This window comes from Puccinia triticina, chromosome 8A (genome assembly GCF_026914185.1).
Source record: "Puccinia triticina chromosome 8A, complete sequence".
Lineage (NCBI taxonomy): Eukaryota > Fungi > Basidiomycota > Pucciniomycetes > Pucciniales > Pucciniaceae > Puccinia > Puccinia triticina.
The window spans coordinates 6,377,022-6,402,788 of record NC_070565.1 but is presented as its reverse complement, the minus strand read 5'-3'; the positions used below and the strand labels follow the sequence as shown (position 1 = coordinate 6,402,788).

Here is a 25,767-nt window from a genome sequence, read left to right as displayed (position 1 = left end):
AGGCCTGCATCTCGCCTTCAATCCTACATAGGTCACATGTCATTAACTCAAACGGTCTTGAAGCTACAAAGCTTGTAACATCATCTTACCAAGATTCTTGGATTGTCCGTACATTTGTACATGCGAGGCAAGTACATAAAAGCTAAATACACATGCCAAAGTGAACAGTTATGGTGGCTTCTGTACTATGTTTTTTTCACGGTACAGGTAGGACACAGCAATTTGATTGGATAGTGGAATGTACAGGAGTGAAAAAAAAAAGAGTTTGACTTTTGGAAAACAGCTCATCGTGTTTTTTGAAAGGATGTCTAGCACTGCTCTGGGGGGATGGATAGATGATGGATGGATGGATGGCTGCGCAAGCAGCCAGGCTACAAGGCCGTGCTACTCATGACCCCGTATGTTGCGTGAAAAATGTGTAGGCATTGATTTAGTGGAATTTGGGTGCTGGCCAGGACTACGGTCTGTCAGCTCTCACGCCAAAATCAGTGGCTTGGGGGCAAGCCTCTCTGTGAGACAGAGACCCTGCGGGGCTCTCCTCCAGAGAGGCTTGGTTAAGCTCGGTTTGGAACAGAGTCTTTAGATACACAGAAGCGAGGTCCCGCCCTGTAGTTGTCAAAAAGTTTGAGCCAGCAGGTGGTTTAATCTTGGTTGAGAGAGACTCTTGGAAGACACTTAATGATTTTATTGCTCATCACCGAGTTTGACTTGCTTCCAACGCAGTCTTGATCAGTGCGGGGTATTGATCGATTAATAATGGCGTAGGAGTGTACCGGCGTGCGGGTCGTCAGCGGGCCATGCTGACTGATGATGAAATGTGTCTGTAGTTCTGTATGGGATCACGAATACGCTATGTAAGCTGTTGTGCTGGTGCGTGGATTGTTTTAGGTTGATCTCCAAGCGCTCAAACGACTGACTGGTTGGGGGGGCGGTTGGGCTCGGTTGGCGGTGCTGCTGTACCGTCCAGACGACCCAAGAGGATGCCAAGTGCCAGGTAACACAGCAGACATCCCAAACGCTGGCCTTCATCAAGTGCTGCTTGTTTCGTTCGTCGCCTTTTCTTTTCTTCTTCTTCTTCTTCTTTTTTGGATAAACCCTTTACACTTCCGACATAGCACTTCCACCCAACCATGTGTACTCGGCCAATCGATTGCACAGCACCGCCGGCCCGCCACCCAGACCCCTCCACCTCCACCGCCCAGCTCAGCCGGTTCATCCGATTCAGCCCCAACATCCTCCTCGTCATCGACGAGGACCTCCGGATCAGACTGGCGTCGGCAAGAGCCACCGATCTGCTCGGCCCCATCATCAACCGCAACCTGTCCACACTCTGCCGCACTCATCCCAACCGGCCAAGATCCGATAATACTAGCAGCAGCAGTAGCACCCGCGGCGATCAGGATGCCGATGACCGAGCAGAGGACGATGCTGAGGAAGACGATGACCAGCAATCAACCTACTTCGAACTCAAACGGATCTGCGCCCATGCCAAGCGCCAGATCCAACAACACAAACATCCCCAGCCCTCAACATCAGCATCATCCGCCTCCTCCTCCTCCTCACCCGTCGCCCAGCCCAAAAACTTGAACGTCTGTCTATCACCACCCCCAACAGGCCTGCTCAAGACTGCTAGCGAGAGCCCGATCGGACTGCTCGAGATCTATGGATTCGAACCCTGGCCATCGGATCAAGAAATCTGGTTCAGCTGCACGTTCGCCCATACCCCTGCGCCGATCGACCGTCTCAGTAACCGCGACCGATTTGTGGAGCGGATGAAACACGTGCTCTTTGAATCGGTCGTCGATTGGCCCATCCATGCCATCTCCGTCGACCGGACAGTCTCGATGGCCAACCATGCCGCCTGCGAATCCTTTCAAGAGCTTCGGCCGATCGAAGAACATCCCAGCCCGAACGACTCCCAATCAAGCTCAACAGATTGCTTATTCAGGCTCGATAGATGGAGACTCTTCGACCCCCAATTCCAGAACGAGTATCAGCTCACCGACTTCCCCATCGAGCGTGCTCTCAGAGGCGAGACGACCAGGAACCAGCAGTACGGCTGCATCATGCCAGATGGCGCCAAGAGGATACTCACCTTGAGTGCCAAGCCGATCAGGGAATATCCCATGCAAGACTATCCCGATGGATCTCCCGACCACATCCTCGGCGGTCTGATCTATGTCATGGATGTCTCCCATCAAAACGAGAACACAAAGCAGATCGAACAAGAGAAGGAGGCCCTCAGGGCCGAGGCATCGGCTGCTGAGGACGCTAATAAGTCCAAATCAGCCTTCCTGAGCAACATGTCGGTAAGCATTTCAAAGTCTCTCTCTTCAAGTGACATAGTCCTACCATCCCTAACTGTGACTCGGAACTTCCGTACACAGCATGAGATTCGGATGCCGATCGCTGTGATCCAAGGACTTATAGACCTTCTACTCGATAGTGACCTCACCACACAGCAGAGAGATCATGCAGAAACTATCAAAGCTTCCGCAGATGGCTTGCTCACCGTCGTAGGTGATGTCTTAGATCTCAGTAAAATCGAATCCGGTAAAATCACCTTTGAACATGAGCCGTTTGATCTAGCACAACTGATCTCAGAAACCGAGAAATTCTTTGCTTACACGGCCAGGTCTCAATCCAATCTATTCGAATGCCACCTCTCAATCTCGCCTCTCTTGAACCCACAAACGATCGTCGTCGGTGATCGTTGCAGGATCCGTCAAATCTTGAATAACTTACTCAGTAATGCTCTCAAGTTTACCACTCGGGGCTCAGTTATCTGTTCTATCAAGCTCGAACCACATCAGAACGGCCTCTCCACAGAACCTCAACATCAGCAACAGTTACGATTGACAGCAGAAGTGGTGGACACAGGAATCGGCTTAACCGCTCAGTCGATCAACAAGCTTAGCCAGTTCGAACCTTTCTCGCAAGCTGATTCATCAACCTCCAAGTTGTACGGTGGATCTGGTCTTGGCCTGTGTATCGTCAAAAGCTTTGTCGAAGGATTGGGCGGCCAGATCCTATTGGAAAGTAATGGACTGGGAAAAGGGTGTAAAGTCACTGCGTCTGTGATCCTCGACCAATTCCACGAAGCCCCATCACCGTCCCCACTCAAGCCTAACCCAGGGCAAGCCAGTCCTAGGTCGCGCCAACACTCGCCACCCCATCACGGCAGTACTCGCCACATCAGAAATACGTCGACTCATTCATCATTCCACGGCCCCCTAACACCGAACAGAAATGGACGAGAGACACCGACAGACATCATCGACAAGAGCAAGTATTCGATTTTGATTGCTGAAGATAACCCGATCGTCGGCCAGATCACCCTCAACCATCTCAAGAAGGCCGGCTTTGTCGGGGTCGATCTGGTCAATAATGGCCAACTTGCGTTGAATGCAATTTTGAAAAAGTTCTATCATCCTCTCAACCAATCGCCCGTCAAAGAGGAAGATGCACTTAAATCGATCCGCAGTCATTCTTCGAACGAAAATGATCAACAACACCCACCCAGAAAAACTTACGATTTGGTCCTGCTTGATTTGAAGATGCCTTTACTTGATGGTTCAGTTCATTTTCCCTCTATCTTCTCATTGGTTTTATCACTCTTGCATTGTGCTAATTCAAGCAAATTTAATCTCTTTCTCTGATTGGCATTTTTTCATCTTTGCTTTTGAATATAGGTTATCAAACTCTGAAAGCCATTCGGAAAGCGATTCCTAAAGTTTACTTGCCCGTCATTGCTCTCTCGGTAATGAAATCATCATTTTCTTGGTTGTTTTAGAAGACAATAGTGAGACTCATTTGCTTCTTCCCCTTCAAAATCATTTTAGGCTTCAGACTCGAGAGAAGACAAAGAGCGATGGGAAGAAGCCCAGTTTGATGATTATTTAAGTAAGCCCATCAAAGGAGACGAACTGGCGAGACGAGTGTTGTATTTGTGAGTCCTGAAATGGTGGGAATCACGATTTTTAAAAAATCCATTTGACTGATCCATTTGTTCGTGTGTAACCATTCGGGAACGGGATTCGTGATCATAGTCTATTGCTTGTGGATGAAGTCAGAAGTAGGGATGATTCGAACCTCACTACAAAGGATGAAATGGTAACGGATGACCCAGACCAAACAAACGCGCCCTCCTTACTACTCGTCCCACCCAAACAACACCCCCAACTGGAATTGAAGTGTGACAGTCCATCTTCGAATATACACTCAGAGTTGATAAATTTTTACACAGACAAACCATCCGAGAATGTGCCCCAAGACGCCCGGACTCAGTCGCCACAACCACCAACATCTTTCGTGACGACGCCCATTGCAATCCAAGTCGATCAGCAAATTCTTGCCCCTTGTCCCGAGTCCACAATCACCCAATTTATTTGAAGCTGTAGATCCGATCGCCTGACCGACCAGTAAAACCCGGAAATTGATGCATATTTACTCAACCATTGACCCTCGTCTTTCTCCCTCGCGCCGGTACTACCTTGTGCGATATTTATTTTCGCTCACCTTTGGGGCATAATTCATCCCTCGACAAATCGAGATCCGCAGATCCATTGACAACCTTACCAGTGATCATACCATTAATTTCTAATCCATTTTCATTCGCCCGCGTTTATCATCATCCCTTTAATCGAGTTCATTCCACACTTTTCCACCAAAATTCCGCCCAAGTTGAATGTCAAGAGAGAAGAGACGTGCGCTCCATGACAAAGAAGCTTGTATACACTGGCTGTTGGGGTTTGTCTTGTACAAAAATCGACTATCGCTTCCGAAAGTGGACTGGACTTTCCTTTCTCATGTGTATGTGTGTGTTACCAACCCAAAAAAATTGTAAACAATCTGCCCATTTGCGGCCTTGCCTTGCCTCTTCTTCTGCACCCTTGCATGTCATTCTCGTCTTCTTGTCCCCCTTCCTACCGCCCTCCCAAGGCCCTCCCCGTCTTGCAAAAAAAATCATCCGCTTAGTCCTCAATGAAATGTCGGATTCGTTCGCCCGCCCCCGTGCGCCTCAATGTATACATATCAATCCCCCCTCCCCTCCCCACTCTGCCTGCCCGCTCTGTCACTCTCAACGTCTCGTTACTTGTAAAAAAAGGCCCCTCGTGGCCGCCTGTTTGTACGCTCTGAAAATATGTGTGTGTGTGTTTGTATAGGAAAGCCTTCTTCGGTGCGCCTTGCACTTCCTTCGACTCCTTTTGGCTCGATCATATACACTGTTTCTTTGCTTTTCGTCCAAATTGATTTTCTTGTCTCTCCCCCCGGTTTGTTTGGTTTACAATTGGATGAATGAACGTATGCATTGCGCAACATGGAAAATCTGTCGGGTGCTGTGGATTTCTGTGGTAAATAGGCAAATTTACATGTCCCAAACATTAGCCCCCGAGTCTCAGGTGTACCAGGGCATCCAAACTGGGCCTTTATGATCCCCACTTTGAGCACCCCTAATACAAAACACATCTTATTGTGCATAAATGTTTTTACAGATGAAGGGTGAAAAGGGGAATCAAGAACACTTCAAGAGAAAATTAAAAGAGGAGCAGCGCCTGAAGATGTTGATGTAGGAGCAAAAAAAAAACCCTTAATTTCAATGGGGAAATGTAGTACCAGAGCCTCTAGATTTGTTTCCGCAGCAATCTGCTGGGTAACACCTAAACCACCAATCTTCAGATCAAGCTAATTACGGTTCCTGTCCATGATGCGAAAAGGATGGGCCTCGGTGGCTGAATCAAAGCAAGCAGTCATCGTACCGGAGTGTAAGTATCTTTGACAAAGCTTGATAAAAGACAAGTCCCCTGAAAGTGGTCCTGGTGAAGAAGCTTAACTGAAAAGGTATTCATCCAGTGATAGAAGTTTCGGATCGGCAAAAGTCAGGTAAATATACTGTCATCGAAGAACATGATCAGTCGGTGTGTTTGTAAAATAGCGCCTACACCCACTCAACTTTGAACAATTCGGCGTAACTGAAAATGAAGCATCGAGTTGAGTGACAATTTGAATACTCGGTTGAGCTGGGGAATGAACTTACAGAAAACTTTCAGAACTATTCGTGGCATTGGCGGGAAGAGAGTTGACATCGGAGATGGCAGAGAAACTAGCTGGGGCTTTGCAATGCTTTTGTAAAGACTTGAATGCGTCCCAAACAAAGTCTTGGTAGCGGGTATCGCCTGTTAATCGCCAAGCATAAAATGCAGATTCAACCACCTCTGGCCTAAGTGAATGAAAATAGCTCAGAGACTGTCAACGGCTAATCATTATTATCTATTTCTTTTCAAATAAGCTTGCTGACCTTAGCTCATAGGATTTGAAGCCAATATAAAAGCCGTTTTTCTTAAAAAATTCCAGATCCTGTTTGAAATGAAAGAAGTTTCCAATAAGTTTGCAAGCCTTATATACGGGTAGTTTTAAAATTACCAACTTTTAAGCTTGGTTTTTGAGGCGGCTTTTCGCCATTTGGCCCTAAAAAGTTGAAAGTCTCAGGACCTAGCCCAGTGGCAGTTCGTTTGTACTTTAAAAAGACCAGGGATGTCAGTATAATTTTCTGGTGACCTGACCTTAACCATCACCATATCAATATATGAAGAAACCTAACTGTTTCCATGCAGGTTTCGACCAATCGTAGGCCATACTGAAATGTTGATGAATCATTGAGCACTCGCCCGCCCAGTAACCAATTTCCGCCTGTCAAGTAGTTTGTCAAGCCCCCCAAAAAGACATCGATAACAAGCTTGACTGACCAGCAAAACAACCGAGATGAGAGAACACACGACGGATTCCTCCTTTGGAAGAGGAAAAACTGGCTAGATATGTTAGATTGTGCACTGGTGAAACCTGGATCAGGTGCTGCTTTGATGATTTCACGGCCAACTTCCATGCTGCTCCGCAAAAAAAGACAATCCAGGTTTCAGATCGACGAAAATAGGTCGTTGGCGGAAGCTCTTACCATCAAGGTATGATTCGTCTCGATTATCAATTAGTATTCCATATTTTAAGAGGTATTCATAATAAGAGCTGAGGCATAAAATCGATCACAGGTAGCGTGAGTTCATCCCCCTTGCTATGTTGTATAATTTAAACCTGTGAAAACCCACTCCGCGCCTCCTGTTCAAGGAAAAAATGAATGAAAAGAGCGAGTCATCTTGAAGTTGGCCAATCAGCTGTTTGGTCTGTAACACTTACCGCCCCATGTAGCAAGATCATTCTTTACTTCTTGATTTTGAACGGCGAGGAAAAATCCAGCAAGACCAGGAAAGGTGGATGGAGTATCTAACAACAATAGCACGACTTCACAAGCTAATCGGATTCAAAGCGTTTCAATTGTGCCTTACTCATAATTGCCTGCATTGCTTTGATGGCCTGACGGAGATACTTGGGGTCTTGAGTGTAATAACTCAAGCGCTCGAACTCAAGAATCAAAGTCCCAGCCTTCAAAAAGTGAACCGGCTTTTGTCAGCAATCTCAAGGATTCCTTCAATGGTGACAAATCAAGCGGTGCTCACCTCGGCAATGACCACCTCTACATCCGACGCTTTCTTCTTAAAGGATGGTTTGCTGCGTCTAAAATCGAGTTGGGGAAAGGGCAAATTTTGCCGATGATCTGGCCAGGCTATCAATAACTTGTCTCCAAGTGCTCGTGCCTGTTTCAGAAGAGCCACATTTTTTGATCCTGAGAGTTCGTACGCTGACTGTAATCCAGAATCACCCAAGTTAACTCCACCCTATTATGGAAGGCCATGTGAAGATCTTACCAGCATCCCTCCTAGGTATCGAATTGTGGTTTCGAATAAAGAAACCGTCTGCCCCCTCCCCCTCGTTGTTCTTCAGTTTTGCTCACTCTTGAGAAGATTTTTTTTAAGAATTAAAGTAAGGCACACATCGTTTGTTTGGCTCCTGGAGAAATCAATTTTCAAAGTGTTCAAGACGCCTTTATCGAATTCATCCTGAGCCCGGATATGATTATTGAGTCTTTTATACAGTTCCCCATTCCAGCCCGCAAGGAGGAACCAGACTCACTCGCAAGCCCATGATAAACAAGGTATCAAGCGAATCGACGAGGGTAGCCGACCTTTTTTGGCGCAATTTGGTGAGGATCATTCTGTTGGAGGATGTTTTCTGTTCGGGGAGAAGCAGTGACACTCTGCTTACCATCCATTCCGGGTATTTTGGCCCCGCTTGGTTACCGGTAGCACTGCTCGAAGGATTTGACATGAGTGATTCTTAAATTTGTCAAAGTGCTTTAGCTTGGACATACCTTCGTCATACGGAAAACCAAACTTCATATAGTCGGCGAACGCAGAAGCAAAAACCTTTTTTACTTCATTTTGCCGTGCCTTGGAAAGACTAGAGTGTACAAGTCCGGGTTTCTGAGCGCCACAGGCTAAACTTTGGTGTAATGAAGATAAAAAAGCATTACATGTAAGCGTTCTGAACAGCGTGAAGGAGATCATCATGGCCTTACTGAGCCTTAGTCTTCTCGGGTGCAGGGTTGGCAAAGACACCTAAACCTCGTGAATTAAGAAATTTCAGTAGCTGGGAATCCCCCAAGACAGCAGAGTAAGTGGTAGAAGAAACTGACCAGTGCAGAAAGCAAGGGAAGCGACGAGAACAGTTAATTGCATAATAAAGATAGATCGTGGATTAAGAAAATCTGTTGATAATGTTGGATTGTGGATTAAGAAAATTTGTGATCCAGCCAAAGCGCCAAAAGGAGATCACGTAAAGCTGGGGTTGAAAGTGGAAGTGTGGCAAGTGGATGCGCAAAAGAATTTCGGGTCAGGCAGATTTCTTTACCTCGTCACGAGAAGGTTAGGTAGTGATTTATGGCAACAAGAAAGATCATCCAAGTCTTGTGGGTATATTGATGGAATCGGCTGTCGCTCGACAGCCAAATATTTCCCCAAAATCAAAACAAGCGCGTGGGGTTCTGGCCCCGCAACAGTGTGCACCCCGATTAGGATGTCTCTTCTCGGTGTCGGTGGACATGGTTGGAAGACTGGTGCTTGATTAAAGCAAGTGGTTATGGAGCTGAAGCTCACATGTGGAACAGCGGGCAGAAGATCAATATGTTGATCGACGTCGTAACTCAAGCACAAACAGCGGAACTTGTGTCGCCGGCAAAACCGCCAGAGGAGAGGACACTTCGCAACAAATCCCTTACCTGGGTCTTGATCAGGTGGATAGGTGTTCAGGCAATTTGCGGAGGGGGGGGGGGGATATTCGAAGGTTTTTCAACTGGGCCTTTCAGTTTTCACTTATTGTCTTTTCCTTAAAGCTTGGATGATTTCTCAAAATTTCTCGTTTCGTCGACCGAGGTGTGTTAGAGTACCTCTGGCGGAGTCAACGGTGCCAAGATTACATAAACAACATTGTAGCATAATCATGTACTTAGAGCTAAACCTAACCGGTGCTTAGTCATCATCAACCGGTTAGGTTTAGACTACATAACCTGGTCGGACCCGCGCCCGGCTCCAGTCTCTTTTCCTCACCGAGATTTGGAGCCGGATTCGTCAGTGCCGAGACTGACCGCGACGGGACTGTTCCGCCCAGGTTAGTACATCTATCTATGCAATTACCTCACCGAGATTTGGAGCCGGATTCGTCAGTGCCGAGACTGACCGCGACGGGACTGTTCCGCCCAGTTCCCATTTGCCTGAGGCATCTTATAGGTTAAAAGCCTGCTCGCTGCGCTGTTCGTCTCCCCGCTCCTAAGTTCGGATCCTGGATGAATTGGATTGATAAGAAGAAGGAACGTTACAAAGAAGTTACCGAAGAATTGAAGAAGAAGAATCGTGAATCTGAGATTGAAAAACGAAGATCAACCCTCCTCAACCAACCCTCCACATCACAAAACCCCCTGTCCAACTCTTTTACTTTCCCCTCATCCCCTTCATCCAGCGACGACATGGACCAAGACATCACCCCGGCCCAGGCGAAACAGCTCTTCCAAGAGCTTCGTGAAGAAATCGCCAGCCTGCGCCTCAACCAAGCGCAAGCTCAACCAGCCCAAGTTCTGGTCGTCACCCGCTCTCGAACTCGTCAAGAAATGATCATGGACAATTTCTTGAACAAGCCAATGCAGGTTCATCATCAACTCAATCCTCGCAAACCCGTTCTGGCCTATGAAGGAACGAACTTCCCATCGTGGGAAGCCGCAATCGATCGAACTCTCTGTCACATCCTTGTCCGCCAAGAGCCTTTTACTACCAAGCTGGACAACTTCGCCCTCTTATCTGTGGAGGAAGCGTTGACAGTCGCAAGTCTGATGTGCAACACTATTGTCGACACCCTTGGCGACATTATTGATGCCTCGAAGATGTCGTCCCCAAAAGAAATCTTTGAGTTGCTTCGAACCAAATGTTCTCGATCTGACCAACGCCGCAAGATCGAACTCCTGAACCAGCTTGTCCAACTGGTCAACGATCCCTTGCCTGCTTCGGATGCGACGTTGTCGGTCTGGGCAAAACTCAAGTCCGAACTCAGTGAACTCAAAATCACCTGGGATGAAGCTCTCGGAATCTTCCTTCAATCCCACTTCAAACCACCGATCGGCGTTGAACCGATGACCTTCGAATTCACTATCAGCCAACAGCTCAATGAGAAGGAGGCCCCGCCCTTCGATGATGTGATGACGATATTGCAGTTCGCCTCCAACAAGCTGCGTAACAAGACGGGCGGTCCGATGCCAACTTTGCTGCCTAGTGTTCCCGACCCGATGGCCATGGATCTGGACCGTATCCAGGCGCTTCAACACCAACCGCGCTATGTGGCCCCTCAACAAAGAGCAGTAGCGCAGCCAGCCCGCCAACCGACAACCCTCTCCCTTGAAAAAGCGACTCACTTCAAAGGAAAAGGGCAGTCGGAATCTCTTGTGAAAAAGCACGGCAGTCATTGTATTTACTGCGGCGAAGACGGCCATTGGTACGCCGACTGCTGTCACTTCTGGAAAGACGTTGCCACTGGAAAAATCAGTCCGCCAGACGCCGACTACAATGAGAAGAACTCGAAATATCGCCCGCCCCCTCGCCCTGAAGGCAACCGTTTACGTCAAGTCAACATCCCTGACGTCTCTGATGGGGTTCTCCTCGACTCTGGTGCCTCGGCCCACGTAAGCGGCGACTCACCACTGTTCAAAGTCAAGAAGAAGCTGACTAATCCTCACACCTTCTACTTGGCTGTCTCCGATTGCAATGTCTCGGTCTCCGAAATTGGAAGTGTGACAATACCTACGCCAACGGGACCGCTGAAGATTGAAAATGTCTACCACTGTCCAGGCGTTGATGGGATTATTCTCTCCACTGGCCGCTTGCTGTCTTCGGGGTGGAAGTTGAACTATGACGGGACTCAGGCGACGTTGATCGATCCTTGTAACAATAGCTATGCGACTGTATTCCATAACTATTGTTGGTCTCTTAAGACTAGTGCTATTTTGCAATCAAAGAAGGTTTCTCAATTACCATCCTTTGACCCATACATATGGCATATCCGCCTTGGCCACGTCTCCGACGAAGTGGTAAAACACTTCCTCCGTCTCAACTACCCGGAGGTGAAAGTAAACTGGAAGTCTTTCTTCTGTGAGCAGTGTGCAAGGTCAAAGAGCCTTGACAAGAAGACATTGGGGATGGAGACTCAGATTCCTCGCGATGAGCCCCTCGATTTTTGTGTCTCAGATGTTATCGGCCCACTCAACCTGGACATCAACGGTTGCCAGTACCTCGTGACCCTGAGAGATCATGCAAGCACCTACACCTTCTGCGCGCCAATGCAAAATAGGAGCGACGTACCAGAGAAGATAATGGGATGGATTCGACACCTCAAGACTGCCCTTGGAAAAGTGCCAACCTACCTGCGCTGTGACAACGCCCTCGAATACACCAAAAGCCTTAAGCCCCAACTGGAGGCAATTGGTACGACACTAGCACCTGTTACTCCTTATTCACCGGAACAGAATGGAGAAGCTGAGTGAGTCAACCGAACTCTTGGCGATATGGCTCGCACCATGCTGCACTCAAGTGAGTTATCCAGCAAGTGGTGGAGTTTTGCGTATTCGACGGCTGCGCATCTCCATAACAGGATGCCTAACAGTAGGACTAAAGACAAGACGCCTCTCGAACTGCTTTACAAGGTTAAACCAATTGCTGCAACTCTATTCCCCTTTGGAGCAAGAGCAATAATACACATCCCGAAGGAGCAGCGGAAGAAACTTGACAAGCGCGCACGTGAAGGTCAACTGCTTGGGTATCCAGCGTCTGGCACCGGATGGCTGTTTTGGGTTCCCAACGAAAGAAGAATGGTTCATTCAAGCTCCGTGAATTTTCCAGATTTTCAGAAATTGCCGGTTCAAAAGACCTCAACGAAAACAGCGCCGGACCTAGTCGCAGTACCAGAACCCACTGAACATCAAGTGGATTTGATTTTGAAACAAATCATGCTGCGTCTGGGAGAAGAGAAGACAGCTGAAATCGCGGAGGAGGAACGACGACAGCTATCTCTTTTGTCGACTGATGAGGAACACAACTTGCCAAAAACAATCAAGCAAGCTCTAGCCGGACCCGATGCTCATCTATGGCGGGAGGCGGCAGAGTATGAAATGCTTAAATTCGGTCAGTTGGAAGTCTGGGTCCCAACCAACCCTCCAAAGGCCTGCAAAGCACTCGGTGCACGCTGGGTTTTCTTGATCAAACAAAAACCGGACGGCTCAATAGATAAGTACCGTGCTCGTTATGTCGCAAAAGGTTTTAATCAACAAATGGGACAAGACTATAACAAGACCTACGCGCCGACAGCCTCTCTCAACACACTCCGCCTGCTCATTTCCCTGGCAATCTCAAATCGACTCCACACGGCAACTTTTGATGTGAGCTCCGCTTACCTGTACAGCCCAATTGAGGAAGAGGTGTATATACAACCTCCGGTTGAGATCACTCCCTCACTCAAGGGTAAGGTCATGCGCCTCAAGAAAGCACTTTACGGCACCAAGCAAGCAGCCTGCTGCTGGTGGAAATTCTTTCAGCAAACGGTTGAATCACTTGGTTTCGAGGCCAGTGAAATTGAACCCTCCTTGTACCTCTTTTGGCGCGCAGGCCATTTCATCATTATTTGGCTTCACGTCGACAATGGCTTCGCGGTGTCCTCGGATAAAAGATTACTGTCTGACTTGAGGAATGGAATGGAGAAGCAACTTGAAATTAAATGGTCTGAAGATGTTCGGCGGCTCGTCGGTATCGAATTCACCTGGGATGGTCCCCATCTCCGCCTTGCTCAATCACTCATGGCTAAACAAATCGTTGCGACCTACCACCGGAAGACTCTACCCCATCACTGCCCATTACCTGAATCTGATCTTGAAACTTTTTCCGGAGATCCTATTGATCAAACTGAATATAGGTCGGTGATTGGCTCTCTCATGTACCTTGCATGCGGTACAAGGCCGGATATATCTTATGGGGTCAATTTATTGGCGCGGTTTTCGGCGGCACCATCAGAGGAACATTGGAAGGCGCTCGACTGGTTAATCGGATATTTGGGACGGACGGCGGACAAGGCCCTTGTGTACAGGGCAGGGAACGGCGACATGGATCTTTGGACGGACGCAAATTGGGGCGGCGAACACGAGCGGTCGACAACGGGTTATCTCCTCACGCATGGTGGAAACAGTGTGGCATGGGGGTCTAGGCGGCAAACCGTTGTGGCGATGTCAACTTGCGCGGCTGAGTACCTTGCGCTTTCAGAAGGAGCTCAGCAACTGGCTCACTTACTCAACATTTTCGAAGAGATCGGAGTCAGTCCCAAGCTATCAATGCACTGCGACAATGAGGCCGCTATACTCATTGCGACAGACAACACCTCAAAGAAAAAAACAAAATACCTCCGGCGAGCCTTTTATTTCGTGAATGACTTAATCAGAGAAAATCACATCAATGTCTCGTGGACCAGTACTCATAACCAACTGGCGGATGTGCTCACAAAGCGCTTGGGACCGACAAAAATGACGGCAGCGCTGGAACAGCTAGGTGTGAGCCGGTAGTTTTTGTAATCTTGGGGGGGGGTGTTAGAGTACCTCTGGCGGAGTCAACGGTGCCAAGATTACATAAACAAAATTGTAGCATAATCATGTACTTAGAGCTAAACCTAACCGGTGCTTAGTCATCATCAACCGGTTAGGTTTAGACTACATAACCTGGTCGGACCCGCGCCCGGCTCCAGTCTCTTTTCCTCACCGAGATTTGGAGCCGGATTCGTCAGTGCCAAGACTGACCGCGACGGGACTGTTCCGCCCAGGTTAGTACATCTATCTATGCAATTACCTCACCGAGATTTGGAGCCGGATTCGTCAGTGCCGAGACTGACCGCGACGGGACTGTTCCGCCCAGTTCCCATTTGCCTGAGGCATCTTATACGAGGGAAATGCCACATTTTTCATATCCCTCCGCATGCGGCATCTTGACAGATGTCAGATAAGGCCCAAGGCCAAATCCACCCCCAGAGCCAACATCCTCCAGTAGGTGGTCTACGAGTTGGGTTAGAGAAAAACCGAGTTCATATTCTGAACCGGAGTACCTTTCATACCCCTTCATCCAGTGCCCATGACCATTGACTGCTGCCCTCTGCCAGTATGGGGGCCAGGAAGGGGCCGACAGAGGGCTGGGTTGTCATCCCAGGCAGAAGTAAATATCAAAGTTTCTTTAAAGTTGGGTGATGATTTTTTTGTGCATGTGCTTAAATAACCTTGAATGCAAGGTTTGCCCAAAGTTTGCTGCAAACTGTGATTTTAGGCTAAGTGCATAACAAAACCAGAATTTGTGGAAAAAAACCAAGCATTCTAGAAAAGACAATAGACGACAACCAATGTTGTACACAAATCCACATCCCAATCAGAATGTTTCGTGAAAGAGCAACAGACTGGGTGACTTCCCTTCGAGATCTGAGGGCCTCCCAGAAGTGATCTGAAGCTCGAAAAGCTAGATTTCCCTGCAAAAATCTAAACTTTTCGGGTCTATATCATCAACTGGAAGGGTCTCAGATATGACGGGAAGTCATCCACTCCTGGCCCATCCTCACAAAGAGTCTGATGATAACACATGAATCCGTATACCTCAGCTTGTAAAAGCCCCGGGGAAGGAAGAAAAGGTACCACCCGACTACACGATCGTAGCGGGCATCAACTCTCCCCCGGAGAGGTATAACACCAGGCCATAACACAGCTCTCAGCGTGGGCCGCCGTGGCCGAATCTAGCAAAAATGCTATTTATTCGCCCACCGAGCTCTCTAGGTGCGCTTGTAGACGTACAACAGAGGTTTGTTGCCCCATTCTGTAGTTTTAATACTTGTGAGCTTTGTTTTTGGATGTCTTCAGAACTGCCAGCATCGTTGGCTGGGTTGAGGTCATCCCAGTTCAACTGTTACTAGGATGCATTCAACCAATTCAATGTTGGTTGATCACAACCAATCCAGTATGTAGAAATCCAACGTACCTAAGTTGGTTGGGTACATCCCAATTACTGGGATGCACTCAACCCAGCCAATTATGCCGGCATGCCGGCCATGATATGTTTATAGATCATTTCCATAGGAAAATATTCAAAAGACTGTAGCAAGAAACATAATTGCAATCTCCTATCCTGGCTGCCTTGATGAAAAATGAGTAAATACACTTGGAGTATTGGCCTCAGATCACAAGACTGCAAGCTTTCTTCTTATAGCTACATGCTATTGGCAGGAAGACACGACAATTCCTTGCGTGAGGGAATAAAGATAAGGTTTCCTTTTTTAGAATTTGCAGTCACCTTTCTTGCGGTTCCCCAAGGGTTCTTACTTTTTATCTTTCATTTGAGGAGTTGAGGACATAGATATGATCATCACAACTTACAAAACTCAGGAGAGAGATCAAGATCAATAGCAAAATAGAAACAATCGAGATAAAATGTATACAAAAATATGTATATGCTCTTCAAGTGATATTCAAGCGGGTAGAGAATTGATATTTTCTGCCAGTGAAGACAGTCGCGAGTATACTCTGATCAAATGGGGCAGCTAAAGGCTTTATGAGATCTGATCTCAATCCTTCCAGTCTCCTCTCGAGATCATGGATGTGACGTACGCAGCGTGTAGGGTTCACTCGGCAACAAATAGGGACGACTTTCCGAACCCAGTGCCACAGCATAGAGTGGCCACGCCGATCCTCTTCTCGGTTCGACGCAGCTCATGGATGAGTGAGCTGACCAGTCTTCCACCTGTTGCGCCAACTGTTCCGGTATAAACAAGCAGATTGATTAATGCTTCTAAGGTCAGTTCTGATGGATCGTAAATTGTCATCGGAGAGGAACTCACGAGGATGGCCGATGGCTATCGCACCACCTTTAGGGTTCACTTTGGCCATGTCAAGGTTGAGGTGTTCGATGGTCATCAACGCTTGAGAAGCAAAGGCTACGTGCGGTAGAGATATGTTAGTGTGAAGTGGGTCTATGGCCAAATTGTAAGCTTAACCAAGTGAAAGTTACCTTCGTTCAGTTCAAATAGATCAACATCACCAACCTCAAGCCCGAAGCGCTTTAGTAAGACGGGGGTCGAGAAAGCCGGTCCGACACCCATGATATGTGGAGGCACGCCGACCACATTGCTGCCGACGAATTTGGCGAGCGGTTTGAGGCCCAGCTGGTCGGCCAACGATCGCCGCATCAACGTGATGGCCGAGGCTCCGTCGCTGATTTGAGAAGAATTGCCAGCAGTGCTGCGACCGTCTGGTTTGAAAGCAGGTTTGAGGGCGTTGAGTTTCTCGAGCGTGAGTCCGGGCCGGACGCCCTCATCTTTCGAGACAGTCTTCTTCACCTTTGCGCCTTCCTGGGTGATGTAGTCGACCTCGATCGGCACGATCTCCTCCTCAAAGAGCCCGCCCTCCATGGCCGCAGAAGCCTTGAGATGGCTCGAGAGCGAGAATTCGTCGAGAGCCGCCCGGCCGATCCCGTACTTCTCAGCGACGGCCTCACTTGTCAGACCCATCGGTAGGAGACAGTCGCGTGCCTCTTGGACCGGGCTCGAGCTGAGAGCGGGGGAAAGATCGGTGGGGATCGCACGACTGCCGTAGTTGCGCGTCATCGATTCCGTCCCCGCTGCTATCCCGCAATCGATCGCTCCCGAATCGATCGTCGCGGCCATATCCGTCAGGGCTTGAAGGGACGATGAACATTGTCGATTGACGGTCCGGAAGGTGGTCTGGTATGGATAACTGGAAGGCATTTTGGATGAGTGTGCCCCAGATCTGGCTGGAAGAAGTCCAATGGAATATGGTGATGCGGTGTGGAGCGGACTTACCCAGCATGGAGGGCGGCAAGTCGGCCACTCTTGGCCCCACCGAGCTCCATCAAGACCGTACCGACGGCGATGTCTTGGACCTGGCCAGCGTGGACGCCCATCGCTTTCAGTCTCTGTCGGCTGGCAGCGAGCACGTGGGCCAGGAGCTCCTCGGGATAGCTGTCTTTGAACCCGCCTTTCCCGGCGCGTCCGATGGCCGTCCTCAACGCACTGACAATCACCACATCCGAGGCGCTCTTCCGGGTGATGGATGAAAGGCCGTGGCGTGCTAGGGTCATTGGGAATATTGCAGGTCGTTTATGGTCGTTCTTGGCCGCTCGCCTGATCAATGGGCTCGCCGAAGCCTTCCTCCTAAACCCTCACTTTAACCTTGACCCTGCCCGTCTTATGTACATCCTTCGACTGCAGATAAGCTGGAAGGGTACATAGATACATAATTATGTGCATCCTTGAACTGACTCAGACTGGAGACCGGTTGAGCCAGCATCTCAACAAGGAACCACCGGGAAATGGTTTGATGCGTTTGGAATACCTTTTGGCGAGGGGGTGAGTGTAAGGGGCCTTTACAGACTTCCACAACAAACATGGATGGCTCAATCAAACATCGACGACGATAGACATGTGTATACCGTTTAGAAAAAGCTGCGGACTAAAGCACAACATAGATCCGGTTTCTCTTTCATGGCATACAAGTTCAGGGATAGTGGGGGAGCAAGACATGGACCCGAGCGCCAGATGTGATTTGAAGAGGTATGTAGGGCCGTCGAAGAAGAGCGGGTCGGGTGTGTGAAGACGAGCCGGTTTAAGTACAGCTGTCGGTGGTGCTGCAGAAGACGTCGCCAACAGCCGGCAATGGGCTGTGCTTGATTTGGTTCTCAGCTTCACAGGCCATTCGGGGAGGAGTGCCTTCGTAGCACTGGCATTTTCCGCTGACCGAGCCATCGACAGCCGAAACGAATTGTCCCTGGGAATTCAAGTAGCCCTTTGATTGCTTGCCGACACAGATGTACTTCGCATCGGCCTGGAAAGCAAACACCCTGAGTCTCTCTTCTTGGAGCTGCGAAAATTCAAGTAACGGGATGTATGTGGATGTCTGCTGCACTCACCAGGTTACTTGCACTGGCATTGGCTACCCAAAGCGCCAGCAGAAATGGGACGATCAACAGCAGCGAGCGGGAAGACATCTGAGCCGGGATTGAAAGGGTGTCGAAAGGGTTGTGTGGAGACTGGATTTCGAGCGGATTTGTGTGGGTGAGACCGAAATGGGGGGTGTCTGTTGGGGTAGGGCCACGCCAGAGCCAGCGGAGTGTGCCGTATTTATAGGACAGTCATCGCTGCTCCCCTCCCACGTCAAGCTGCCTAGGCTTGCACAGCCACCCATACCATTCCCAGCCTAGTTCTTGGAATCTTGATTAATGCCGCATTGCCGCTGCATATGATGATGAATTGCCTTTATGCCCCACTCGGCCTCTCCACGGTACATATGAGAGGGTATGAGTCATGGGACAGCTACAAAAACGTGTGCAGGGTGCCGGGTGGAAGGAGTTAAGGGGCCCGGACTTGCCGAAGGATATCCTGCCTGGCGACAATATCACTGCTGGTGTTATCCTGGTACGACTCGCCAACATCCGTGTACATCACAGTTACCAAGTGCCCTGAGGCTGCCGGTCGGTACTGTGGTGCAGTGCAATCGTGAGCTGGCGTGGCTTCACGCCGGTCATTTGACGCGTCCAGGGCTCCTCAAAGGCTCTTCGGCTTCGCAGACTCCGTCCGCCTGTTGGTCCGTGGCTGGGTGACAGGATGGATCGATCGTGGAAACGTGGACCATGCCCTTCTTGCGTGTTTGTATGAGCTGCATCGACTGGTCATATTTATGTGGATGTCTCCAGGGCCAAGTCATCAGGACATCCTGAATACAATGTGGTTGTGGGTGGCGCAGCGGGTCTCCGGATCGGATATCGCTTGTCTCTTTCTCCCCTTCTCAGATGACCACCGCGCATATTTACACAAATACATCCCCAACCCACCACCACCCCAAACGCAACAAAAATGGCCGAGTCATCGTCCCAAGAGACCGAATATGAGGCAATCGAGATCTTGAAGGAACGCGGCGGACGGTACTACATCCGATGGGCCGGGATCGACCCTGAGACCGAAAAACCGTGGAAGCCGACATGGGAGCCAAAAGCACTGGCCAACGAACTCCTGGTCGACGACTGGAAGGGGAAGAAGAAGAAGCGGAAGCGACGGAGCTCGGGCCGGAACAGCTACCGATCCGAATCGATCTCATACTGGTCAAGCAACCAATCAACCTCAAAAGCCGCCGAGAAAACTCGCAGGAGCACGCGCCTCTCGCTTGCCGAACACTCCACCCCTAGCACCCCATCAAGCACCCCGAACTCGAGGAACAAGAGAAGGAAGACCGAGGAGGCTCCCACCCCATTCAGTCCCCTCCCCTCCAAGCTCCCCTCCATCCATCAACCCTCGCCACACGACAATCAGCAATCCCCCGCTCAACTCAACTCATCCCAAAAACTCAAGCGGACGGTCATCCCCGAGACCCAATCCGATGACGAACCTGACAACGACAAACAGAATGCTGCTGCTCAAACAAAACTGATGCAGGCACTCATTCCTGAGATTCAATCGGATGAAGCACCCGCAAAAGGAAAACAGAAAACTAATCAGCTCAACCCATCCCAGAAATCGAAGCGTACAGTCATCCCCGGGAGTCAATCTGATGAAGAACCTGATAATGAAAACCAGAGAGCCACCCAGTCCAACTCACCACAAAAACTGAAGCCGAAAGTCATTCCCGAGACTCAATCGGATGACGAACCTGACGAGGCAAACCCTAAACCTAATCAGTCCAACTCACCACAGAAACTGAAGCGGAAAGTCATTCCTGAGACTCAATCGGATGACGAACCTGACGAGGCAAACCCTAAACCTAATCAGTCCAACTCACCACAAAAACTGAAACGGAAAGTCCTTCCTGAGACTCAATCGGATGACGAACCTGACGAGGCACACCCTAAACCTAACCAGTCCAACTCACCACAAAAACTGAAACGGAAAGTCATTCCTGAGACTCAGTCGGATGACGAACCTGACGAGGCAAACCCTAAACCTAATCAGTCCAAATCACCACAAAAACTGAAACGGAAAGTCATTCCTGAGACTCAATCGGATGACGAACCTGACGAGGCACACCCTAAACCTAATCAGTCCAACTCACCACAAAAACTGAAACGGAAAGTCCTTCCTGAGACTCAATCGGATGACGAACCTGACGAGGCAAACCAGAATACTCAATCTAAATCCAAACCTTGTGGTATGTTTTTTTTTTTTCAAGCCTTTCATTTCTTCTCTAATTTCCCATACAAACAAATATAAACTGACTTGCCATAATAATCTTAGCCGATCCCACTCGTCTCCAGCTCGCATCTTCTTCTCCGACCCAAGACCCACCCCAATCCGCTGCGGATGCGCAGCCACTAGATGACCCGGCTGTAGTACTACATACCCAGGATACCTCAGAAGCCCAAGGCAACATCCTCGACCTATTTTCCAACGACTCATCGAGCCACCACAGTCACGAGGTCGAGGACAAATACTTGAACCTCGGCCAGGCTAACACGCCTAAATCACCATCCCCGCTGGCTTCTCCAGTTAATCAGCCCGCCTCACATCGCCAACAGAACTACGAACCTGATGCTGAAACGGCCGAGCTGATCGCTAGTCTCAATGATTACGACGACCCGGAACATCTCCTAAGAATCAGCCGTTACATATCCAAGAGCAATATCGACCCGGTCGATAAACAAGTCATCATTAAATTCATCGCCGATCCGCTTTCTTATCTTGGTAAGTTGGATGTACAGCTCGCAAAGCCCTAGACCTATCAAACCCAGCAGATCCTGATGAGCTTTTGTGTATCCATTTAAATTTCTCTCTTTTAGCGGATCCCGCAAACGATATCGACGCACTGCGAACTCAATACAATCTGTCGAACGCCTTGGGCTTTGAACTCGAGAGAACAGAAACCGGGTCGATCAATTTATGGCTTGAAATGAGCCCACCGAAGTATGGGATCAGATGGGACGATGAAACAGTTCGCAAGGCGCTTGAAGGCATGATTTGTAAGTCAATTAACCCGATATGCTCATATAGACATTTCTTCCATATGTTTCTCATCAGAACCTTCTTCTCTCTTCTCTCTTTCTCTCCCTCCCCCTCTATCCCCCTCTTTTTTTTTCTCCATGTTTCTACATTTTTTCAACCACAAACGCCCAGTCCGATACCCACCGAAGTCCGGCTCAAAGGATACCAAAACTAATCGGGAGCCTGAGTCTTCGCAGTCATCCCAATACCCCAAGGAACATCCACCACGCTTGCCTTCGCCCGACCATTCGCTTCCATCCCAAGAACCCCACCAGCATCGATCACCTTCTCATCAACAAACTGAGCCGTTGCGGCCAACCCAAGAAGATCAATCTCAAGACCCCGATGTGCATCGAACATCTTCGCCTCGAACCGAGCCCCCGCATCCAACCCAAGAAGATGAATCCCAAGACCCAGATCAACATCGACTACGTTCTCCTCAAACCGAGCCCTCCCATCCCACCCAAGAGGATTTATCCCAAGACCCCAATGAACATCAATCGCGTTCTCCACAAACTAGGCCATCGCGCGCAACTCAAGAATATCCAGATGTGCATCCGTCACCTTCTGCCCCAACTGAGCCGTCGCGTCCACTCCAAGACTCCGCTGAACATCAATCATGTTCTCCCCAAAATGCTCAGCCTCAAAAGCCTCAAACCGCGCCCGACTCGTCTGTACGTGTCAACAGCCCAATGGCCAACCAAGACGAATGCCAGCCCCCGGAAAAACAAGCTCCGTCCCCCTCTCGTCCAACTGATGCTCTTCCGGCTGGAATTCAAGACGATGCTGAACTGCCTCCAGTGACCAGCAATTCAAGTGACATGCATCCAGAACCTCATCTCCCCGACGAAGGAACTCGCCAAGTTGAGCCTCTTTCGACCGAAACTGACACAGCTAAAGACCACAGTCAAGTCGAGCCTCTTTCGAACGACACCGCCATGGATGATGCGAGCCAGATGAGCAAAGAAGAGCTTCAGAGGTCTGTTGCAGGGCTGCGCACGTTATTGAAAGGTGCCCTTGAAGTCAACGCTCTTCTTGAATCCCGGATCCCTGAAGAAGAGGATACAAGACGTCAAAAATCAGAGATCCAAGCTGACTTGAAGAAGGAGAAGGAGACAGTGGAAGAGTTGAGAAATCGACTCCTGGAGCAAGATACAGAGATGACCAAACAACGAGCGCAGTTGACGGGCACACTTGAAGCCAGTCGATTAGTCCAAGCTGAATTGACGAAAGAGAAGGAGACGGCAGAAGAGTTGAAAAGTCGACTCCAGAAGCAAGATGTAGAGATGACTAGACAACGAACGCAGCTACAGGACACACTCGAAACCGATCGATTGCTCCAAGCCGAATTGGCGAAAGAGAAGAAGGCTATAGAAGAGTTGAAAAGTCGACTGTTGAGGCAAGATTTAGAGATGACCAAGCAACGAGCGCAGTTAATGGGCACACTCGAAGCCGATCGATTACTCCAAGCTGAATTGACGAAAGAGAAGAAGACGGCGGCCGAGTTGAAAAATCGTCTCCTGGAGCAAGATGCAGAGATGGCCAAACAACGAACGGAGTTAATGGACACACTCGAAGCCAATCGATTGGTCCAAGCTGAAATGACCAAACAGAAGGAGACGGCGGCAGAGTTGAAAAATCGACTCTGGAAGCAAGATGTAGAGATGACGGGACAACGGGTGCAGTTAATGAACTCTCAGCAGGAAGTCGATCAACTGAACACCAAAGTTAAATCACTCCAGACTTTGCTAGCAACAGAAGAGAAACAGCCTGCCCGATTACTCTACCAGAAATTCTCGGATCGCCAGAAGCAGGAGTTGGCTCAAGCCCAAGCAGAGTCCAGATTGGCTAAGGAAGCTCTCAATAAACTCCAGAAACAGCATAAAATTTCCGACAAGAAGAATGACGAGCTCATCCAATCCTTTTCCCAACAAAACGAAGATCTACGCAGTCGACTCGAGCTTGCAAATGTGAAAGCTCGAGCCCAAGCTGTCCAGATCAGACGTCTCAACGTGGAAGTTAAGGATCTTGAAGAGGTCACCAAAATCCAGAGGATAGCAATTAAAGACTTGGAAGCTTGTGTCGAACGTCTGGCGCCATCAGATAAAAGAGAGACAGATGATCAAGACGAGACCCAATCATCGAATCCGGCAACAGGAGCGAATGGACAAAACGGGGATCGCTCGCAATCATTCCGTCCGATTTCACAGCTAGAACGATTCAGCTTAGGAGGCCCCAAGCCTATGAGTCAACTAAACCAATCACTAGAAACGATCCCCAGTGACGACCAAGAAGAGTCGAAGCAAATGATCGAATCCGGAAGCCAGGGAGTCCGATCTAACGGGCTTCGCTCAACCTCTCACTTCGAAACCCAGTCCCCTCATTCATCTCCCGATCCTCGCCGCTCTTGTCCTCCGCCTAACGGCCAAAAGAAAGTCAAGAGTCTCCGCAGCTCGCTTCAGTACTCTTCTTCCCCGCTCTGTCCTCCTCGGTTCGGCACCTCTTTAACCACTCCTACCTCAGTTGCTGCGACTTCTCACATTCGTCCCCCGCCTTAGCCTTGTGCTCTTATTATCTTTTTTTTTTTTTCTTCTTCTTGCTTGTATGATTCTCATGTACATACGCAGGAGTCCATCCCTGATATAAACATTTCTCTTCTTTTTTTTTCTTGGTTAGCGAGTATGTGTTAATTAGCTTTTGTAACTAGTCTCACCTCCTCAGAATGAAAAAGCTTGAAACAAAAAATACATAGTGGATGAGGAATGAAGAGAGGGGAGAAGGGATTAGGAGTGAGAGGGAGGAAAGACTTCCCACGCGACGACTTGGCCTGCGGCCCCAGAGGCGACGAGCAAGGCCAAGCCAGCCAGAGAGTCCAATCGGCAATTAGAGTTGGGGAAAGCAGCTTTAAGAGGAGGAGGGTAAGGCGCGAAGGCAAGGACGCCGGTGCGATGGTCAGGCTCGGTGGGGAGCTTGAGAACGACAAGGGGGCGAAGGGTGAACTGTCGGGCCCGGGCGGCGGCCGAAGGATGACGGCCACTAGCGCCATCCGCTGGCGTCGGGGCCTGTTCGCCCTGGTCGGCGGCGACGAGGGCCGTCGAGTCGAACAGCCACAGCTTTCCGCCCCAGGTGTATATCCCCAGCACTTTCCCGTCCGAGCGCACTTGGACATCGAACCGGCCAGGCTGGTTGGTTTCGAAGACCATCGGCTCCATTGATGTCTGATACAGGCCATGGTCCGGAGCAGGCTTTGGCTGCTGAACACCAAACGAACTCGTCAGTCTCTCGGCACACGCGCCCGGTCGATGTGGGTAGGCAGAGAGGGACGAACGGGATGGGCCGCAGGGTCGCAGGGGCGCGCAGTGAGCTCGTAGCGGACGATCTTCCGGTCCGCCGCCACGCTCCATCCGATCCCGGCCAGACGATCCAACGGGTCGATGGAAACGGCCATCGAGAGGATCGGCTCGGTGTGTCCCTTGAACCCGCCCACGCTCTCCCAATCCCCTTCCCCCAATAATCTCTCCGATAGACCGTCAACACTCCTCGACTCGGTCGAGCCCCGCCCGACTAGTCGCTCGTTCTTTAGCAGCCGTACTTCCCCGCTCTCGTACCCTATCATTAGTAGTATCAGGCCGCTCGCTTTCGGTGGCGAATACAGTTGGACTGCTACAACCGAACCTAATGAACGCGTTTAAACCAGAGAGCAAAAAAGCAATTCTTTAGCTTGTTGATTTATTTCCTTCCTTTGAAGACCTGATACATATTTTTTCGCTCAAGAGAAAAAAAAAAGAGAGAGAGGGAAAGATTTTGCTTGAACCTGTTTGGTTATTATCGCGTCTTTTGCCTTTGTGGTTTCCTAGTCCTTCATAAATCTTAGTGAGCTTGGGCGTTTCGCAGATTTGAATGGCGAAAAGGTCGACCTGAATAGTTCCGTATCGGCAGGGAAAACGAGTGAGTGGTAGGAGGGGATGACGATAGTTGAGGGGATAGACGAACGAAATCTTCGGAGATCAGACTAGGAAGGGCGACGATCGAATGCACAGTTTTGTGGTGGGCAGGCAAGGCGAGTAAGCTAGCCTTGCAGAAGTTGATAGCATTGATAGGCGTTTGGGCGCGGATCTCCACGTCGGCAGAGGGGGCGTTGCGGGTGGGTTTGAGGTTCGCTCTGGTGATTGTTGAGATGGAGGATGTCTTGGCGTAGTTGAGCAGCTGGCTGAGGACCAATCGGTGGTCTCTTCCCTGCCTATCTAAATCAACCAATCAATCTTTGTGGGTGAGCAAGTAGGCTAG

At 49.4% G+C, this 25,767-nt stretch overlaps 6 protein-coding genes across 6 annotated transcripts; 2 read left to right on the top strand and 4 right to left on the bottom strand.

The window, feature by feature from the left end:
• Positions 1–1,130: 1,130 nt before the first annotated feature.
• On the top strand, positions 1,131–4,392 carry PtA15_8A703 (uncharacterized protein; the record flags this gene model as incomplete). The annotated part of the gene is made up of 5 exons (XM_053172160.1): positions 1,131–2,309; positions 2,388–3,573; positions 3,693–3,760; positions 3,843–3,949; positions 4,050–4,392. 5 exons carry the CDS (start codon positions 1,131–1,133, stop codon positions 4,390–4,392), a joined length of 2,883 nt encoding a protein of 960 aa, XP_053023351.1.
• Positions 4,393–5,829: 1,437 nt separating this feature from the next.
• Positions 5,830–8,103, bottom strand: PtA15_8A702 (uncharacterized protein; the record flags this gene model as incomplete). The annotated part of the gene is made up of 11 exons (XM_053172159.1): positions 5,830–5,892; positions 5,954–5,972; positions 6,038–6,220; positions 6,299–6,357; positions 6,428–6,517; positions 6,747–6,805; positions 7,189–7,275; positions 7,338–7,452; positions 7,509–7,694; positions 7,884–7,949; positions 8,023–8,103. 11 exons carry the CDS (start codon positions 8,101–8,103, stop codon positions 5,830–5,832), a joined length of 1,008 nt encoding a protein of 335 aa, XP_053023350.1.
• An 8,016-nt stretch (positions 8,104–16,119) lies between these two features.
• Positions 16,120–17,594, bottom strand: PtA15_8A701 (uncharacterized protein; the record flags this gene model as incomplete). Its single annotated transcript, XM_053172158.1, has 4 exons — positions 16,120–16,250; positions 16,336–16,431; positions 16,506–17,230; positions 17,317–17,594. 4 exons carry the CDS (start codon positions 17,592–17,594, stop codon positions 16,120–16,122), a joined length of 1,230 nt encoding a protein of 409 aa, XP_053023349.1.
• Positions 17,595–18,118: 524 nt separating this feature from the next.
• On the bottom strand, positions 18,119–18,500 carry PtA15_8A700 (uncharacterized protein; the record flags this gene model as incomplete). The annotated part of the gene is made up of 2 exons (XM_053172157.1): positions 18,119–18,337; positions 18,423–18,500. The coding sequence occupies 2 exons, from the start codon at positions 18,498–18,500 to the stop codon at positions 18,119–18,121; spliced, it is 297 nt and encodes a 98-aa protein (XP_053023348.1).
• Positions 18,501–18,861: 361 nt separating this feature from the next.
• PtA15_8A699 (uncharacterized protein) lies at positions 18,862–19,174 on the bottom strand (the record flags this gene model as incomplete). Its single annotated transcript, XM_053172154.1, has 2 exons — positions 18,862–18,990; positions 19,082–19,174. 2 exons carry the CDS (start codon positions 19,172–19,174, stop codon positions 18,862–18,864), a joined length of 222 nt encoding a protein of 73 aa, XP_053023347.1.
• A 191-nt stretch (positions 19,175–19,365) lies between these two features.
• PtA15_8A698 (uncharacterized protein) lies at positions 19,366–24,038 on the top strand (the record flags this gene model as incomplete). Its single annotated transcript, XM_053172153.1, has 4 exons — positions 19,366–20,650; positions 20,737–21,183; positions 21,279–21,458; positions 21,613–24,038. 4 exons carry the CDS (start codon positions 19,366–19,368, stop codon positions 24,036–24,038), a joined length of 4,338 nt encoding a protein of 1,445 aa, XP_053023346.1.
• Between the last annotated feature and the right edge of the window lie 1,729 nt (positions 24,039–25,767).